General features: G+C 32.3%; 1 protein-coding gene across 1 annotated transcript; it reads left to right on the top strand.

Annotated features, from left to right (window-relative positions):
- Positions 1-7,542: 7,542 nt before the first annotated feature.
- Positions 7,543-16,728, top strand: LOC130451934 (uncharacterized). The gene is made up of 2 exons (XM_056791291.1): positions 7,543-8,498; positions 16,491-16,728. Exons 1-2 carry the CDS (start codon positions 7,543-7,545, stop codon positions 16,726-16,728), a joined length of 1,194 nt encoding a protein of 397 aa, XP_056647269.1.
- The last annotated feature ends 5,024 nt before the right edge of the window (positions 16,729-21,752 follow it).

The following is a 21,752-nucleotide window of genomic DNA, read 5'->3' on the forward strand; positions in this document are numbered from 1 at the left end:
GATGTTAATACCCGTACGTCAAGTATCTGGGAGGGGTGGACTTTCCTGTTTGTAATTATGTAGTCAATAGTTGATTTTTGGCTTCTCGTGTTAGCGAAGGTGTACTTTTGTTGTTCATTATGATCAAAATATGTGTTGTTGATACGTAATTCGTTGAGGGCGCAAACATCTATCAATATATCTCCGTTATCATTCACTGCTCCTTCGTTGAAACTATGCATGATTCCTGGGATAACTGTGTTCCCAATTCTTGAGTTAAAGTCGCCCATAATAAACACTTTGTCTTTACTGGGTATTTTATCTAACGTAGCTTGCAAGGTATCAAAAAAAGCTTCCCTTTCTTCTTTCGGTTTACTTACATCAGGTGCATATATACTTAGTAGGTGTGTTCTTTCGTTGGCCAGCTCTACTGTTATCTGTATGATGCTATGACTTATATACTGTACTTCCTTAATAACTTTTTCAAATTTTTTATTCACTAGTAACCCTACTCCTCCCCGTGCTCGCAAGTTCTTGTCGACTCCACTATAAAACAGTATGTAGTTTTGGTACCTTTGACTGCCATTGCCTTTCTTCTTGGTCTCTGAAAGTGCGCAGAAATCTATTTTGTTTTTCTCTATTTCTACGACCACCTCATAGTCTTTGTTGCTGCATGATGTAATGTTCCAACTTCCGAGTCTTACTATGTTTTCTTTCCATACTCGTTTTTTCCATTTTCGTGCCGTGTCGTCGTCAATGCTCCGTCCAGTTTCCGAGGCTAATGTGACAGTTCTGTGAGTATTTTTTCTTTTCACGAGGGGCAGGTTACTGGCCTCACCCCTTAACCCTCCTCCTTTATCCGGGCTTGGGACCGGCAGTGATAGTCAATGGCCTACTCAATCCACCCATCAACCACCCTAGGCGGAGTTGCAAATCAATATTTATGCCAAATTTATTCATTTTCATGCCTTTTCCTTAGATTTCCAAAAAAAAATTCAATTATATTGTCTTAAAGCATTATAAATGTTTATGCCCCTTTCCGTCAATTTGATGCCCAATTCCATTTGGCACAAAAATTTCTTAAATATCAATTTTATTTATTTTTCAATAAAACAACTTAAAAATAGCAATTTTTTTCGCGTAATTTCGATGCACAAATCAAAGTTTCTCAACATTTTTTTCCGCCACAATTAGGGTAGAATATTGTTGCGTATCTTGAAAAGAATACAAATTTTTGGACTCTCAAAAACAGCAGTTGGTGAATAATTACTTAAACAATTACAAAAAATTTGGTTGTTGTATTATACTTGTATTTTCTAAAATTAATATTCATCATAATAGAAGGGTAATAGTATATTGACGAAATTTCGACTGGGAAAATGGGAGACTAGTACTTGATTTTCAATTTTTACCAGACAGATAGAACTAAGACACTGAATGAAAACCCTTACGACAGAATAAAGTGCAGGAAAGCTGTTTCATTAAGGTCAACACGGCTTCGAGCATTTCTATACACCTTGTTTCACACAATGTCTTTGAACTATATTTACCTGGCTCAATTCAATCAGAGATATGGACAGTTGCTGTATACTGCAAGAGGTTAATTCTGGTTTGGACTTTCTTAATTATTCCACTCGATTTACTTCAGCGCGAATTCTGAAGCTAGATATGCTGTGAAATTTCCTTGGCCGAAACAACTCCCAGTTGCATCTATAATTTCATCTTCTATATAATACGTTTTGGACACAACATGAAACCACCATTTAATAATTGGAATAAGCTTAATTGAGGTATAATCTGCAAAACGGTTTTTGTTGGCAAAAATCTTGTAGAAACCTATGGATATTTAGCGTATGTGTGTGAGGTAAATTTTCTTAATTTCAAAACTTTCCCACCAAATGGCAAACAGATACATAATCTAAATAGTTTTAGTTTGAAAATAACAAGGTATAAGACATCAATCAATCCAAAATATGAGTTAAATTCACTTTAGTTACAATCCAAATTACAAATATAATGATATTAATATTCACTATCTATGGAAATTTAAATACCCGGATCTGATCGACGGTTATTGAACAAAGTCATAGCACATTCTAATCCCAGAGCTTTTGGCGAACATTATTTATCTAATCAAAGTGTATTTCGAACTAGAGTTTCCATAGATAATTCAATTGTTTTATCCTAATTTCACAAAATCTGGTTGCATTTGTGAAGAATCAGCGATCAATGTCCAATTTGTCGAAGAATCAATTGAACTACTCATATTATTTGTTGTTATACTAATAGATGGAGTATTGTCAATATTCTCAGTAGTTCTAGAATCACTAATTTCATTTATTATTTATACTGCTACTTTTTTATTTTTTTCTGCATCCTTATATTCTGGTTGATTGCTATTGGAGGAAGCCTGATGTGAGAAGTATTTTTCCTTTTATTATTCGAAGTCCACGAACTAGTGATTAGTGGCGGAGGACTGCAAATTTTTTTTAGATACTTTCTAACAATACTTACTTAAAACAAAAGAGCAGAATACATTTGTACAAACTATAATTATCGAAATTCAATTAGTTTACCTGAATTACAAAATATTTTCTGTAGCTAAGGTGAATATTGATGAGATCCGCGTTCCGTTCTGAAAAATTCGAATCATATTGCCGAGAAGAAAATATTAGACATGTGTTAACAATTTGTGGAGTCCCACGAGGTAATGGAGAAGTGGAAAGGGTGAATAAGACCCTTATACCAGTCTTAACAAAACTCAGTTTGGAAGAGCCAGCAAAGTGGTACAAATACGTTGACAAAGTACACACTGCCTCAAATACCACCTATCAGCGAAGCATAAGTACCACACCCTTTGAAGTATATACAACTGATCCAAAATTGAAGAGAAAATTTTTTGATCCTCACGAAATTGTTAAGGTTAAAGAAAATGATAGATATGACGTTGTTAAAATCGGAGATCACGAGATTATCGCTCTACTCCATCCTACGGCGAAGCAAAAAATTCTGTAATAAAAGTGTTTTCTCTCTAACCGGCGTTTCAAGTAAAAAAGAACCCTAGACAACCAAGAAATGCTTTTAGTTATTTATTGCGTTATGCAATTCTGTGGTGATACGAGGATATATTGAAAAATTCTTAGCCTACTATAAAACCAAACAAAATTTCAATGTCAAAATGTTTTATTGCGCAACCAGACCTTCAAAGCTTTTATTACCTCCTCGTTGGGAGAAAATTTACGACCTATTGAATTTTTTTTCAGTTGAGTGGTCAGTAACGTCGAATAGTAATCTCCAGTTATTGTTCTACCCTTATTAAAAAATCAATCATGATTACTCCATGGCAATCCCAAAAAACTGGAGCAAGAACTTTTCCAGCACATTTGTGGACACGAAACTTCTTAGGTCTGGGAAAACCAGAGTGTCGCCATTCCATCCATTGTTGCTTTGTTTCTGGATTGTAGAAATGTACCCGTCTCATCAATAGTAATAATGGGTTTTAGCAAAATTCGACAGTGTGATAAAATCATGTGATAAACTGTATCGATATTTTCGACGACTGACACAGGAGCTGGCCTTCATGATCGGTCATCATCTTCAATGGAAAATTTACCTCGTAAATCTGCTCACCTCTTAACGCTTCTAAATACAGGTACTTGATGATGGCTTGATACTCCAATTTGTCGATTTTCACAATTTCGGTGGATATATTTTTTCTTTCAATTTATTGCGTAGCTCTGGTTTTCATTTTTGAGGTAAAACTTAAGACTGACATTTTTAATAAGTTATTTTTCGTTGCTATTGTAACGCAATATTTTGTTTATGCATGGAACTGGTCTAGGCCACCAACTTATCAATACATCGTCGTATAGTTCAAATGGGGGACGACAATGACCCTCCACTTTGGGATTCTCAAATTTTTGAGGTTATCTACTCGGAAATAACATTTTCATCACTTTAGGGTTATGTGACACACAATACCAATTTGTTGGGGTTTATCTAAGAGATAAACAAATTTTAAATTGTTCACAATATCCAGTACAAAATGAGTAATTATTGAATTTACCACTGAATTTGAAAATTGTTCTAATTCAGTCTGAGTAATGATAGCTAGTATTTTCTTCAAGAAATAATCCATTGATGATTTGCAGTTATTACGAATACGATATCTTATGAATCTCCTTTCCTGTAGTTTTTAGTATCTTTCGACCAAATGAATCAAATTCCATATTTTTTCAATACCTTTAGTGAGTTACTAATTCAATCAACTAACCATATGAAATCAAATTATACGCGGTAATATCTTTTGTTTTATACAAAACACATAGAAACTAGAGAAAATCGAAACAAGCGTCATACAGTGTAATAGTGAGTGTGGTGGTAGTGGTAGTAAATGCAGCACACAAATTGTTCTCACGTATTTTATGCAATAATCATCACTTTTCCCCTTTTGTTTTCTATTATCATCTTCATTAGTCATTCGAAGTATAATCTGATTTGGAATTGTCAGTATTGATATTGCCATTCGTTTTCTTAATGCTTATTTGAAACTTCCCAATTTGTCACTATGCAATCCTATCAACCATTTGAAGGTATCTACGGCTCCATTTTCCAATTCTTCTTCATACTTATACAAATCGAAATTATGTATGATTGTACCATTCAAATCCAGAAAGAAATTATGCTCATTTACGTTTCAAACTATAAGCATTCTTACTTCTTTTCAGCATCATTTTCCTCATCATGGCTCTTCACATTACTACAAATATTTCGAAATATGTGATTTAAGGTAGTTTTGAAAATAATAAATTGATGCAATTAAATATTTTGTTGTTGAGCTAAGTGATTTTTAAAATATTTATTTTTCCAATCTATCACGAGATTTAAGAATAATAAATCAATTAAAATTAAAGGAAATACAGCTGTAGCACCTGCATTATGGAAATATGTATTAATATCTGTTCTCGATAAATAAAGAACATCTGTTGTACTTAAAATTTGGGTTGCCAATTTAACTTTCACAGCTATTATGTTTGAGCAAGAATGAAAAAAAATCTAGCTGCTCAATAACCATCACAAAAAGCCGTTACATTGTTTCCACCTTTGCACTGATAAATTTCGCAAATCATGCAACTTGGAATATCGTCAAAATGGTCCAATTACAACTCTGGTTAACAAAAAGATATCGAAACAAATTATATATCGTTAGAAAATCTGTACTCTAGCGATGTTTACAAAAAAACAAAAGCTTCCTATCACCTTTACTTTTTTTTAAACACATGAATTGTTGTAATAATATGAATATTTAAGATACATTGCATACTGAGAAAGTTATGAAGTTATAACTTCTTGCATAAGTTAAAATAAGAAGAGACATGAAAATCAGGAAAATTGAAGAAAATAAAGTGAATTATTGAAGAAATGAGTCGTTTTAGAAAATATCTTGTTTAGCAATTCAAAAATTTTCTAAGTAAAATTGGGTTGGATATTAGTAATTTATAAAAAGTTTTTGTCATAATAGTACAACAAGTCAGCAATGTAAAAAAAGAAATCGGGAGTTCTTATGACAGCTATATATGTTAAGGAATCAATCCGATAAGTTTTAAACACGAAAAAAAAAAGGATTATAATAGAATGAAGTAATAAACTCCACTTTAGTAATGAAAATAATGAATATCAACTCACTGGCAACATTCTTCATCAATTCATTGTAAACTACTTCTTCTTAAACTTCCCACAGATCAGTGAGATATTCTAATTATACATTTAATGGCTAAAAGTTTGGACGATGGATCTGTTAGTAAATGGGAGGAACACAAGTCCAAAAAAGATTTGCCTTCTCTTGAGGATATGTATGAATTTTTAAGAAGTAGATCAGACTTGCTAGAGCGATTAGAGTTGAACAAACTTGAACAGGGATCCAAGTCAGGGAAAACCAGGGGCTTACTTTCTGCCGATTCAGAAAATAATTCACATGAAAACAAAACCTCTTTTCAAGGTTTCAAGTGTGCCATATGCAGTGGCGATCACAGAGTGTTTATGTGCGACAAATTCAAGGCAATGTCTGTGCTAAATCGCATGGAACAAGCCAAAAGACTAAAGTTATGCTTAAACTGTCTTCGAAGTGGCCACAAAACCAACCAATGCAGATTATATGCTTCATGTAAAACATGTAAGGGTAAACACAATACTCTTTTACACATAGAAAACAAAAATCAAGCAAATCAAAATATAAATCAAGAAAATGTTTCCCTAACTACAAGTTCGGAACATTTTCAAATTCTGTTATCCACTATAGTAGTAGATGTTTTAAACAGTTATGGTGCTTACGTACCTGTTCGAGCTATTCTAGATTCAGGATCAATGTTTTCCTTTATAACTAAGTCTCTTCACTCAAAACTAAATATTCCAAAGCAAACAATAAATTTCGCTGTTTCTGGTTTGAACAGTGCCGTCTCTAATGTGAAATATAAATGTTGTTTAAAATTTTAATCTCAACATAAAAACTTCCATAAGCCCGGACCAATCGAGATGCTGATAGGTTCTGATATTTTTTGGAATGGTTTATATCCAAACCAATTGAAGTTAAATACAAATGGTCCTGTTTTACTGGAAACTCGGCTTGGGTGGTTGGTTTCAGGTAAAATACAAGGCTTTAAAATTTCTAATAATATAGTTTGTAATTTGATTAAAAATGAAGGTGATTTATATATCCAAGACCAGTTATCAAAATTCTTTGAAATAGAAAGTGTTGAAACTGCCAGTCCTTGGTCCAAAGAGGAAATGGACTGTGAAACTCATTTTAAAGACACAACAACAAGAACTCAAGAAGGTCGTTTTGTTGTATCGATTCCATTGAAAGCAAGTCCAAAAATATTAGGTGAATCGCTTGAGCAAAAATTCTCATAAAAATACCAATTCTCAAGAATGTACAAGAATTTTATCCTCGAATATGAAAAGCTCAATCATATGCAAAACATAGGAGAGGTATCTGAAGTAAATCATGAGGATGCCTATTATTTACCGCTCCATGGAATTCTACGTATGCTTAGCGCAACAACGAAATTAAGGACAGTTTTTGACGCCTCTGCGCGATCTACAAGTGGAGTTTCTTTCAATAAACTTCAGCTAAAAGGACCGGTAATTCAAGATGATTTAGTGTCAATATTATTACGCTTTAGTCAATATAAATATGTTGTTACCGCGGACATTGAAAAAATGTACCGTCAGGTCTTGGTGTCAAAAGATCAGCATGAAATGCAAAGAATTCTATAGCGAGATAACGAAAATAAAGCACTAAGTGTCTGTGAACTTTCCACGGTAACTTATGGTACTACAAGTGCATCATTTTTAGCTATTAGGTATTTAGTAGAATTAGGTGAACTTTGTGAAAGAGAATTCCCGATTATTTCAAATATTATTCTTCATCACTTCTATGTCGATGACCTTTTGACAGGTTTCGATGACATTCACATTGCAAGAGAAAGTTGTCTTAAATTATGTGAAGTTCTTGGATCAGGCTGCTTTCCACTTCGAAAGTGGCGATCAAACTTTCCGGACATAATGCATGATTTAAAAGAAGGTAAACTTGCTGATTCTTCGGATGGTCTAGTCATTGGCGAAAATGATGTTGCAAAAACCCTAGGTATAACGTGGATGAGTAAAACGGATAAATTAATATTTCATATTGATGTTGGAATGAAGGGTGAATGTTTAACAAAAAGAGTTATGCTTTCAGGCATATCCAGAATATTCGATCCAATGGGTTTACTTGGACCTTGCATTATAATTGCTAAAGTAATGTTACAACAACTTTGGAAGGAAAATCTATCTTGGGACAGTCCAGTTTCCCATGAATTACAAGTTAAATGGAACAATTTTATACAAGAACTTCCGTCATTAAATTATTTAAAAATTCAGCGACATGTTACTTGTGATAATTCCACACAAATAGAATTACATGCCTTTTCAGAAGCTTCTGAGGTAGCATATGGTGCAGCTGTGTATGTCAGATCAAAAAATTGCTATGGTGAAACATTTTGTCATTTGTTTATCTCTAAAGCTAAGGTTGCGCCAATTAAATCACTAACAATCCCTCGGTTAGAATTATGTGCAGCCCATCTTCTGGCTAAACTTGTTAATAAGGTTACTACTTCTTTGAGGCTTGATTTCAATTCTGTAACATTATGGTCTGACTCCACAATAGTGTTGGGTTGGATTAAAACTCCAGTTCATTTGTTAAAACCATTCGTTCGTAATCGAATTGCTGAAATACAGGAATTAACTGATATCAGTTCATGGCGTTATGTTCCAAGTTTAGAAAATCCTGTAGACATTTTATCAAGAGGCTCTTATCCTAGTAGTTTGAATAATTCAAATATATGGTGGCAGGGTCCATATTGGCTCCAAGAGAGCCCTGACCTTTGGCCAAAAGACAACAAAACGTCTATTCCCCTTCCAGAAATAAAAACTACTTTGGTAGCGGTGTCTGAATTTAAATTTCCATTCGAAAGTTTTTTGTAATTTGAATCGATTGAGGAAGTGCATGGCTTTCATTTTAAGATTTATAAAAAATTGCTCAAGTAATAAAGAAAATCGATCGTTTGGTGTTTTTACAACAACAGGATTAGATAACTCTTTGAAGTTGCTTGTAAAACTATCCCAAATATCTTCGTTCAATAAGAAGTATAATGATTTAAAAGCTGGGAATGAAATTGACAAAAAAAGTAAACTTTTATCTTTAAACCCGTTTATGGACACGAGCGGTATACTTAGAGTTGGAGGTCGTTTGCAGAATTCAAATTTCCATTTCAATAAAAAACACCCAATGATTTTGTCGTCGAAACACCATTTCACGAAACTTCTTTTTGAACAAGAGCATAAAAACTTATTACATGCAGGACCATTACAATTATTATATAATATACGAAACGTATTGGCCAGTTGCCGCTCGCAACCTAGCTAGATCTATTGTTCATAAATGTATACAATGTTATAGATTAAAACCAAAATCAGTCCAACCTATTATGGGAAATTTACCAAGTGATAGACTTTTATCTGGTTTCCCCTTTCAAATCACAGGTACATATTATGCCGGACCTTTTCATGTACTTAATAAAAGGGGACGTGGCTCAAAAATCATGAAAAGTTATGTTTGTCTGTTCATATGCTTGACTACAAAGTCCATTCATCTTGAGTTTGTAAGTAGTCTTTCAACTGAAGATTTCCTTTTGGCTCTGAAACGCTTTATCAGTCGACGTGGAAAACCATCTCAAATTTATTCAGACCACGGTACAAATTTTATTGGTGCAAATAGAAACTTGAAAGCACTCTATGATTTTTTCACTCAAAATGAATGTTTAATTAGTGATTCTATGAACAATCAAGGCATACGCTGGAACTTTAATCTAGTCCAAGCTCCACATTTTGGTGGATTATGGGAGGCTGGGGTTAAGGCAATGAAATATCACTTGAAACGTGTTTCTGGTAAATCTAACTTTACTGTTGAAGAGTTCACGACTTTGCTCTGTCAGATAGAGGCCATATTAAACTCCCGTCCTCTTTGTCCGCTATCCACTAACCCTTTAGATCCTTCTTCTTTAACACCAGCTTACTTCATCATTGGTCGTCCACTAACTTCAATTCTGGAGCCAGTTATGATTTTAGAAAAGGAAAGCAGGTTATCCAGATACCAAAAAATCGAAAATGCTCGGCAACACTTCTGGACGAGATGGTATAAGGAATACATTTCCGAACTTCAGCAACGATCTAAATGGAAGACGAACCATGGAGAGTTGGCAGAAGGTATATTAGTACTTATAAAGGATGACAAACTTCCACCTCTTAACTGGAAATTGGGGCGCGTAACAAAATTATTCCGGGGTAGTGACAATATCTCGCGAGCTGCAGAAATTCTCACCAACAATGAATCAGAGATTTTTCCAAACTGTGCCCTTTGCCGTAAAAAAAATAAACGTGTGTGCTTAAGTTCAAGTAACTGTTATATACTCTGTTAAAAGCTGGTGCTTTTAAGGCCGACTTCTAAATTTTATATGGAAGCTAAACCTGGCAACGTTGCGACCACGAGGGCCCAGAAGAGAGACAGCAAAAACCCAGGGCATTCAAGATACACACCACAAGAGTAACAGACGTAAAATTTATAAAAACTCGTTTAATGTATAATAATTCAATATCAATATATGAGATGCAAGGATAATATAAGTAATTAAAGTTGTGCGTTTACGAAATACAATAGTGTATCATTATTATTATAATAAAAGAAGAAAAGAACAAACACCAACACCTAAACAATTACCTTAAAAGCATTTAGCTTGTTTAAATCATATTCATCATACATAAAACATTGTGGTGTGTACGTGAGTATTTTTAAATACACAAGTATGTATAGGTATATTAGGTTCAAAACTCAGACATCAAATGACGGTATAATTCCGCAATACCGTCAATATCCAGTGGAGTCAGAGCACTGAATGAAAACGTTACCCGTCCAAAAAAGAAGAAAGTGTGATTTGATCTCAAAAATATATCTATATTCACTTACAGCAAAACCGCAAACTGACATCGAATCAGTATGACACCGATTGAAATAAATGAAAAAAACCATTTCGACACGGCTCCGCATGTCTATCGCCATCCAGAGACACTAGTGTACAATTTTCAAAAAAATAACGATATTCTTCCACGAAGAACATCAATCCCGTTTGACGCAGCAATGCCGTCCACATCTTATGAAAGTAAATCAGAAATGGATCTTTGTGACTGCTTGAATTTAATATGCTATGGTTGCTTTGGAGAATGCTTAAAATGTGCTTTATCACAAACCCTTTGGTGAAGTAAGAATCTTAATTGTGTTTTCTAATTGTTTTGAAGAAAAATGTTTATATATGTGTTTAAAATTGAAGTTATGTAGAATATTCATTCATATAAGATATACATGAATTTTTTTATAAAAATTTCAAATCTTGTTGAGCTCCAAAACTATTGATACGTTTACCTCCGTGCCCTTGCTGTTCTTCACGCGAGTTTTTTTTGACAGATAGTTAATTCAGATTTAACCAATATATTTAGTGTTTATAAAAAAGTTGTTTAAATAACTTAAGCAGTTTGAATAAATTATTGTTAGCAATTTTTTGGTGTATAAATATAGTAATAAAAAAACACTGCATTTTGACATGTGCAGTGTTGCCGATTCAGTTGGCAGGTGGGAAATTAAATTCAAAAAGTGATGGACTTATCGATCTGGCTTTGTAAGTACTATTTGAGAAGAGGTGATTCATTAGTATTAGATATTGTCAACCTCTTAGCCTTCCATTAGTCGCGCGTGTATCTACGAGATACACGGCTAACTTTTTGCTAAATATTTATTTATGTAATAGCTCCAGAAAATGGAGATTTGCAGTAGTTCTCGGCAGATGTATCTCGAAGCCTTTCCTAGAAGTACAATCGGTTGATTTTACTTTTACAACCCCTGTACACCCTAAACCCGCCCGACCGCCGGATTTGTACCTGCTAGATACAGCGCGACCAAAAGCAGCAGCTTATATTCAGATTTAGTTGGGATAAGTTCTCGTTCATTTCGACGTTTTGTAATTATTCAAACATAAATTTTATTGTTTTTAAGTGTTTATTTGGATATACAAAAAATGAAACGGTAGATTCATATGTCCCGAAAAAAGAAAAACCGTACTCCTTATTTCCAGTATGCATGTGGCGTCGAACGAAGTGGAAGAAGATGCTTCAAAAAAGCCAGAAATAATATCATTTTATAACAACACAAAATCCGGCGTTGATGTGGTCGACAAGCTTTGCGCTACTTATAATGTTGCTAGATCAACTAAGAGGTGGTCTATGGTAATTTTTTACCATTTACTGAACGTAACTGGAATCAACTCGCGGGTGATATTTCTTGGAAACAAAAATACGTTTGTCACCAGAAGAGAATATTTGAAAAAATTAGGACTAGCCTTGCTAGACGAACAACTAAAAGTGAGGGCCCAAAAAAAAATTCTTCCACGACAAACCAAAGATTTGCTCAAAAATTACAAAACCTTGGAAGCACAACAAGAAGTTCAAGAGGCAACACCTAAACCAAGAAAAAGAAAGCGATGCGAACCATGATATGTAGAAAATAAGAAAACGTCAGTGTCTGCATATTGTTGTAAAAAAAGTGGGAATCATTTATGTATAAAACTTTGTAAAATATTTTGAATAGATAATGTAACTTTAAACCTAGTTCTGGCGATAACCTTATTAAAATTTTACACATTTTACATATAAAATAATTATTTTTTTTACTTGCAAAAATGTTAAATTAAAAGTGGAGAAAAGAAGTATTCATATAAAATTTGCTGTTTTAATATATTAAAAATAATAATAAGAAAAACAAATTTATTTGATATATGTATCTGCTAGATACAAGGCGACCAAATACGTTAGAAATATCCGCGCGCCTATTGGAAGGTTAAAAGCATTTAGCTTGTGTAAATCATACTCATCAATATGCATATTAATTGCATATTCTGTATTTTACATCAGTCTGAAAGATCCGCTTCATCTAAATTTTCATAAATTGAATTATTACACTCATCTGAAACTTTAAGTGCTTCCAAGAGTGAGACTCTCTTATAACCAATAAGAAAAATGTTCTAATAATGTCACTGATATTGAGTTCCAATAAAAAATAAAAACAGGAAACAAACATGAATACTGATGAATTACCCGACTCAAGGGACTTATTGGGTACTTCATTTTGCAAGGTCAAGGAAAAACTAATTTACAAAAAAAATGCCTTGAATTTATTCATGAAAGTGGGGACAGATTTTTAAAATTTAAATTCTTAAAAACATTTTTTAACCATCCCATCACCCAAGAAAAGCTTTTTATATTTCCCGATCCTATCGTATGGTTTAATTAGTTAGTAATGTTGTTCGACTTCGAGATAATGAAGGAGTTAGAGCGGAAACAAAGATTAAAACAATACATAAATTCTACGAAAAGGATTTAAGGGATCTCAAATATTTGAGTTTATCTACTCGATTTATTGAAGACATACCAAAATTTAAATTGTCCACACTATCCAGTACAAGATGAGTAATTATTGAACTTACCACTGAATTAGGAAGTTGTTCTAATACAATCTGAGTAATGATAGTCTTTCTTTCAAGAAATAGTCCAAATGGATCAAATTACATATTTTGTTCAATGCCTTTAGTGAGTTTACTAATTCAATCAACTGTCGATCTTAAATCAAATTATACTCGGTAATATTTTTTTGTTTTGTACAAAACAATAGAGACTAACGGAGAACATCGAAACAGGCGTCAGACAGTGTAATAGTAAGTGTGGTAAAAGTAGTAGTACATGTCTTGGATTTCTCGATGTAAGTATTCTCTTATCTTCTTTTACTTTCGTGATATGTTCATTTAACAAATTTTGGGCAGCTGTGTGTATGTCCTCAGTGTCGATTCTTTGTACAATCAACCAATCAACATGTATACCATAAGTTTTTACATATATTTATTGTATTTAAATATTTACCTCTATTATTCGATTCACTTTAACCATTTTGTTTTCTATAAGCATTTTCATTAGCCATTCGAAGTAATATCTGATGTGGAGTGGTCAGTATTGGTATTGCCATTCGTTTTCTTAATGTTTCTTTTATACTGTCAATTTGTCACTGTTACGATCAAACGAAGACTACGAAGAACAAGAAGAAGAGGAGAAGCAATAACTAGAGGAGGATAAAGAAGAGAACGTGGACGAAGTATAAGGAGAATAGCAGAAAGATACTTTTGAATGGCGATGTCGTGATTTTTAAAGGAATTTTCTGTCGGAATGCAAATTACCGTTATAATTTTTGATAACAATTTCTTAATTTTCTCAATAAAGTTTGTTGAAAAATCCTATTTTTTCATTAGTTTTATGCAAATTATTATTTATCCCAAATTTTATCATTTTCATGCCTTTCCCTTGAATTTCCAAAAAAAAATTCAATTATATTGTCTTAAAGCGTCATAAATATGAGTAATTCCATGATTAACACGTTGACCGCAGAGCCAAACATGTATGCCCCTTTCCGTCAATTTGATGCCCTATTTCATTTGGCACAAAAATTTCATAAATGTGATTAAATTCATTAATCTGTCAAGGCGATAATTTTTCCTATGTCTAAGCCAATCAATTTTATTTATTTTTCAATAACAATTTTTTTCGCGTTATTTCGATGCACAAATCAAAGATTCTCAACATTTTTTTCCGCCAAAATTAGGGTACAATATAGTAGCGTAACTTAAAAAGAATAGAAATTTTTGGAGACTCTCAAAAACAGCAGTTAGTGAAGAATTACTTAAACTAAAAAAATTTGGTTGTTGTATTATACTTGTATTTCTAAAATTAATCATCATCATAATAGAAGTGTGATAGTATATTGACGAAATTTCGACTGGGAAAATGTGATAACCAACCTGGAAAAATCGGGAGACTAGTACTTGACTTTCAATTTTTACTAGATACCCTATTTCAAGAAAAATTGTAGATGTAACGGATAAAAGTACGGACAAATGTTGACTCGTTTTTCCTGAATTTTCAGTATCTGAGTTGAGAAGCTATGTGCACATCCATGTACTCTGCTTGGAGTTGAAGGTAAAGTTATTCCAAGTTTCTCAGACAGAACTAAGACACCGAATGAAAACTCTTACGACAGACTAGAGTGCAGGATAGCACATCCATTAATTCCTCTACCTTCCGTTAAACTATCAAGAGCTTCTAGAAGAACGGGGAGTGCAGGAATTTGTTTCATTAAGGTCAACACAGCTTCGAGCATTTCTATACACCTTGTTTTACACAGAGTCTTTGAACTATATTTACCTGGCTCAATTCAATCGGAAATATGGACTGTTGCTGTATAATGCAAGAGGTAAAATCTTGGAAATTCTGGTTTGGACTTTCTTAATTATTCCACTTATTTTCATCTGCCATTATTGTGAAAAACTCTAGACCATTTTCGATTCGTTTTTGTTGGCAAAAATCTTGTAGAAGCCTCCTTTCTCCTTTCTTTAAACTTCGTAATTTTCGGTCTGACTATTTACCTAAGTTATACCCCAAAAGCGGCGTCTCTTAACCACGGCAATTAGAGAGTTTTCGCACCAAAAAGTTTCCAATAAAAACCAACAAAACTCAAGATTCTTCTCTGAATAATTACATCAAAAACAAGATAATTCCATATTCGATTTTCATCATAATTCCTCATGAAGATTTTTTTTGTTGGCAAATATCTTGTAGAAGCCTATGGATATTTGGCGTCAGTGTGTGAAGTAACTTTTCTTAATTTCAAAACTTTCCCATTTTCTGAAAAATTCTCCTATTCAATGGCAAACATAAACATCATCTAAATAGTTTTAGTTTGAAAATAACAAGGTATAAGACATCAATCAATCCAAAATATGAGTCAAATTCACTTTATTTACAATCCAAATTAAAAATATAATGATATGACACTATCTTTAGAAATTTAAATACCCGGATCTGATCGACGGTTATTCAACAAGTCATAAAACATTCTAATCCCGGAGCTTTTGGCGAACATTATCTAATCAAAGTGTAATTCTAACTAGAGTTTCCATAGATAATTCAATTGTTTTATCCTAATTTCACAAAATCTGGTTGCAATTGTGAAGAATCAGCGATCAATGTCCAATTTGGCGAATAATCAATTGAACTACTCATATTATTGATTGTTATACGAATAGACGGAGTATTGTCGATATTCTCAGTAGTTCTAGAATCACTAACGTCTCTCCGAATCCAGTCTTAAGAGCTCGCGAAGAAGTTGAAGCTTGATGGAGGAGTTTGTCCGAGTTGTTCAAGGATCAAAAACCTTCTGGGGAAATCCCAAAAATATGTAACCAGTGAAGGTTATTACCTTATATTCGAACCGCCCTCGTATTAAAAGATTATAATTCATCAGCTCATAAATCTTGGTTGATAACTTTTGAAACAAAAAAAATAATAGTTCGATGAAAAACGGTTTATCTCGATTTCTGGCAGTTTTATAGAAGTCTTATAGAAAAAAGTTAAACAAAGTTGTAAAAAATTAATAGATCAACAACTTTTATTTCAAAATTTTTTTCACATAAATTCAAAATTTAATCGAAATTTGTGTTTGCTTTTTACGTAAAAAAAATACACATTCTAATATCTAGTTCTAGAACAATAATTGACAGTTTATATATAAAAATTGACAGATCTGTTTTGATACCTGTCATAATTTCTGATTCGTTTACTATAATAATGAACATGAATATATTGAGAAGAAGAACCAGCAAAACTTCCACGCAAACGGAATGTACATTCCCCATAGTACTTTTGGAGAAATTACCTCGAGTACCACCAAGACATTCTTTACGTAGAAAAAGTCTTAATACCAACGATTCGATCGTTATAACTAAAAGTAAATCGTGCGTAATCCGTAAATTACCTTCACATTATAGTAATTTCGCTAAATCCATAAAGAAGAATCAATCGGCGAATTCCACGTTGACCGACATCGATAAACCTATCATGTTAAGCAAAACTTTTAGTTATAAACAAAAAGATCTCAAACTGGGTACTATTATTGAAAAGGATAACGAAGATATGACAGTACCTCAACTAGAAGTAGCTTTCGATGAAGACGCAGTCGAAACTTCTAATCGTGAAGGAAAACTAGACAATGATCCGAAAATGTAGATGCTGTTGGAATAGTTACTATTAGAGCTCATACTGTTATTATTAATAATCATTTTTTCAAATAAATAACTTTAATTTGTTAAATTGTATGAATAAATTTATTTAAATATATATAAGTTGTTTTTTTTTGAACATTATACAAAATTATAGTTTCGGAACATCGCCGTTACTTTAACAGCTTCATTCTTCCACTGTCTGCAACTTTTATTACGAATTTCCATGTTTTATATAAAAGTACACTAAAAGTACACTGAGAACCATGTAACAAATTGAATTACTCACTCTATCTTTTTTATTGTTGTTATTACGAAAAAAAATTATTATTTATAAAATGTTCTGCGTGGCTTAAAATCTAAAATGAAATCAACAGATTTAAAAAATTTTCACTCGTGAAACGTGGGTTCATAACAACGTCCTCGAAATTGGGTTTCATCACCGATTTCGTCAACATTCTGTTGTTAATTAATCTACGTCGAAAATCGTAGTAAACAACACGTTAGCCATTACAAATGTCAAACTTTATGATGACAATGACAGATTTGACATAATCACATCAGTGTTGCCGTATCACAAAACTTAAGTTTTTGAATGTTTTTTTGTGATAAAATGTAATGTATACCAGTTTTGTTATTACATTTTCAATTATTCAAAATGCATATTTATTCCTCTTGCTATTAAAAGATGGATACATAAACACGAACCAACCAACTCTAATTGAAAAAGTGTCATAGAAAATAAATGCAAAAAAGCGCACGTGCACCATAAAAAAAGCAAATTGATGTGAATCGGGGCGTGATTACTTAACCGATAAACGTGTTTGGTTTTCTATATTTTTCTAAAAATTTGTTATATCCATTATGAGCCATTGTTACTGATTTTTTTATCTTTTCCAACGCATACAGGGTGATGAATTTTAGGTTGGAACTCAACAACAACGAAACTACCATTTTTTTAAATAAATTTTACACTGTTAAATATTTTTTGACTTTGTTTAAAGTAAGACTTACTCGTTACTTTTATTTTTGTTTTTGTATATTTTTGTATGTTATAGACGTTCTTTTATTAAATTTTTATTACTAACTACATATTTAGTTTGATGTTCGTCTATTTTTTGACATTATTTCAATTTAATTTTTGAAATACTAATAAAAAATTGACGTTTTTTAAAGATAAGACTCCAAAAATCAAGAAAATTTAGAAGTATGAACATATTAAAAGGTCTAAAAAAAAGAAATGAAATAAACTTATACAAAGGTCAGGGAAAGCTTTCGAAAAATCAGATATCTATGCGGGAGGCTTCGAGGGCCTATATGCTCTTAGAATAAACAGTTTATCTTCAGTTTCTGAAGATAATATAACTTGGTTATCGAAACGCGCGTCAATCTATATCGGAGTGAACATTGTATTCAGTCTGTTTGGTTATATAGCCACTGCTTTTTATAAATAAATCCCTTGCAGTACGCTGTATATCAAAATAAACTTGTACATTTCGTATAAACAGTATGTAATGAATTAAAAACCGAAATTGCAGGATATGTTGTGATGTCTCTCTCTCTCTTTTATAGGCGTTTATTGTATTTATTTTTGAAAAAAACTCACATGGTAAACGAAGCTGTGTTTGAGAAAACTTTCTGGAAGGATGAGATCTGATATCAGCTCTTTTGGATTCACTCTTATTAATTAAAAGTCCAATTTCAAGCATTATTTCGAGATAAATTGTTCAGTCCAAAAGCTCAACTGTCCTCATTATCAAAAATAAAGATTAATAACGTCATAAGCTCGAATGCAGTATCAAAATGGATCGTGCTGAACAACGCGCGGTGATTTAATTATTGAGTTAAACTCAAATCAAAAGTTCGTAGATTTAAATAATCTACAAATGAACATTTTTGAAATTTGAAAATCCTTTCTGTTCCAGAAACGTCAATTATCTAATTCTTCTTTTTTGATTGGGTAATTTAAAAATGGTAAAGACTGCGCGTCATCGTTTTATAACCCAACGGCTTTTAGGATGCTATTAAGTTTAAACGAATACCAGTCTAAAATTCAAAATTTAATTAATTCTTAATCTTTATCCTGAGAAATCTTTGATTAAACCTAATACCGGAATTATCAGAAATATCATGAGGATTTGAATTCTACGAGATATATCCAAAATTCAAGTTCCGTTTATCATATCTTTTAGTAGCAGTGGTTTGATCGCAGCTCCGACATGATTATTAACATATGATAGTTGGAAAATTCAGTTTTGTGGTCACGTATATTTCTGACACAACCAACTGGGAAATCGCGCGCGGAGTTGTGCATACAAAAGCTAATAGTTTTCTTCGTTAACACAGTTATAATAATTTAAAATCCCTTACCGCTCAAAGATTTTTCTACAACTAGAGTTCATTGCACCAAACATCCGTACGAAAAATATTTTTTTAGTCTGTTATGATCGAATTTTAATCAAAAATCTATCATGTACCCCCCGAGTTTTTTTAAAATTTTGGAAAATACGAAATAGGTTATAAGTCACCAAATTTAATTGCAGCAAATATTTTTTGAGGGGCTGTTTATAATAAAAGTTTTTATGATCGAGAATAATGATCCAACGATATTAGATGGTGTGAAGATTGATTTGGAAAGAAAAGGGATGAGAAACTAGGGGTTAATAACTATGGATAGGTAAAAATGGAAGGTATTGGTTAATAAGCTTAAGTTTGAGGATCAACTTACCTTGAAAAGGGCTTGAAAAAAAACTCCCGGAGTTATTAGTAAATACAAATAATCGTAACAGTTTTAGAAATTGTATAATAATGATTCTGAATATCTACATTTTGTGCTTCAATTAACAAAACTCTTTCGCCATTCTTAGTTTTATCCTTAACATTGTCTTTTTTATAAGAAAATTCATTATCTTCAGACGTATCGCAATTAATAGATGTAATAACACCGTCCGATTGCATTTTAAATCTCTTCATACTTTGATGTTTGATGTTTTCTTCTTTGGTAGCTTCGGGTTTTGGTTTGGAATTATCTTGAGCGCTCGAACTCGTTGAGACGCTACTACAATCGGTATTACTATCCGTAGCGGGTGTATCATTTCTCAAATTTTCCATAATTTTGTGTTTATAACTCAAAGGACCCGGTTTAATTGCATCGCAAAAGCAACGCCCCTTTTTTCTCAACCTAGACATATCGGTTTTCAATTTATATCAATATTTGACATACAAACGCGTTAATGTCAAATTTACCTAACATAACCCCAAAGAAAACATTTTGTTTTTTACAATTGATTATTTGTATCCAACATACTTATTATAACCTTAAAATATTTTTCTTCTTTTTTATACTAATAAAAATAAATGGATTTCTCCAAAAAAAAGTAATAAAAGTCTACAAGCTATATAAATGTATTGAAATCCTCCACTTTCCGGTTTTCAAGATAACTAATGTAAGTACATAGTGAGGAACCCAATCTTTATGTGGGATTTCTGCAGATCCTCGCCTTCTGTTACATACGCTACCTGGTGATATCTGACACCTCTAGAGAATATAGATAAAGCATCAAGCATCTTCTAGGTGTCTTTATCAAAATAAAAAACAAACAATATTATCACCTTTGCATGAAAAAGTACCAAATCAATACTCAACGAAAAGTATATCAATCAGTTCTTCAACAGTTCACAGACTAAGTACCTAATCATTATAATCACCTAATTATAAAATAATCTTTCTGGCTTTCTGAGTGGCAAATTTATCAATCATTTCCGTAAAACCTGTTTTTTCACAGATTTCGAATTTAATTTGAAGAGAGATTTTCTTCGAAGAGTCACTCTATTTTTCATAATACTCATATTTTTTTGGCCTTCATCAGTGTATCAAAATCAGAATTGCTGAGATTTTCTGCAAAGTTTCTAATTTTGTTGGAACCTTAATACCAATGACATTATAAGAACATTTTTCTTGTTGGTTACAAGAGTTATTCATACTTTCAGAAGCACTTAAAGTTCCGGGTGAGTGAAATAATAGAAAGATATACATGAATTTTTTTATAAAAATTTCAAATCTTGTTGAGCTCCAAAACTATTGATACCTTTACCTCCGTGCCCTTGCTATTCTTCACGCGAGTTTTTTTTTGACAGATAGTTAATTCAGATTTAATCAGTATATTTAATGTTTATAAAAAAAGTTGTTTAAATAACTTTTTGGTGTATAAATATAGTAATGAGAAAACACTGCATATTGACATGTGCGGTGTTGCCGTTTCAGTTGGCAAATGGGAAATTAAAAAGTGATGGACTCATTGATCTGGCTTTGTATTTACTATTTGAGAAGAGGTGATTCATTAGTATTAGATATTGTCAACCTCTTAAAAGCATTTAGCTTGTGTAAATCATACTCATCAATATGCATATTAAATGCATATTCTGTATTTTACATCAGTCTGAAAGATCCGTTTCATCTAAATTTTCCTAAATTAAATTATTACACTCATCTGAAACTGTAAGTGCTTCTAAGAGTGAGTCTCTATAATAACAAATAAGAGAAATGTTCTAATAATGTCACTGATATTGAGGTTCCAATAAAAAATAAAAACAGGAAACAAACATGAATACTGATGAATTACCCGAAGCAAGGGACCTATTGGGTACTTCATTTTGCAAGGACAAGGAAAACTAATTTACAAAAAAATGTCTTAAAATTATTCATGAAATTGGGGACAGATTTTTAAAATTTAAATTCTTAAAAACATTTTTTTATCATCCTATCACCTATGAAAAACTTTTTATATTTCCCAATCCTATCGTATGGTTTAATTAGTTAGTAATGTTGTTCGACTCCGAGATAATGAAGGAGTTAGAGCGGAAACAAAAATTAAACAATACATATATTCTACGAAAAGGATTTAAGGGATCTCAAATATTTGAGTTTATCTACTCGAATCATTTAAGAGATACCAAAATTTAAATTGTCCAGTATCCAGTACAAGATGAGTAATTATTGAACTTACCACTGAATTTGGAAGTTGTTCTAAT

The sequence above is a fragment of the Diorhabda sublineata genome, chromosome Y (genome assembly GCF_026230105.1).
Source record: "Diorhabda sublineata isolate icDioSubl1.1 chromosome Y, icDioSubl1.1, whole genome shotgun sequence".
Lineage (NCBI taxonomy): Eukaryota > Metazoa > Arthropoda > Insecta > Coleoptera > Chrysomelidae > Diorhabda > Diorhabda sublineata.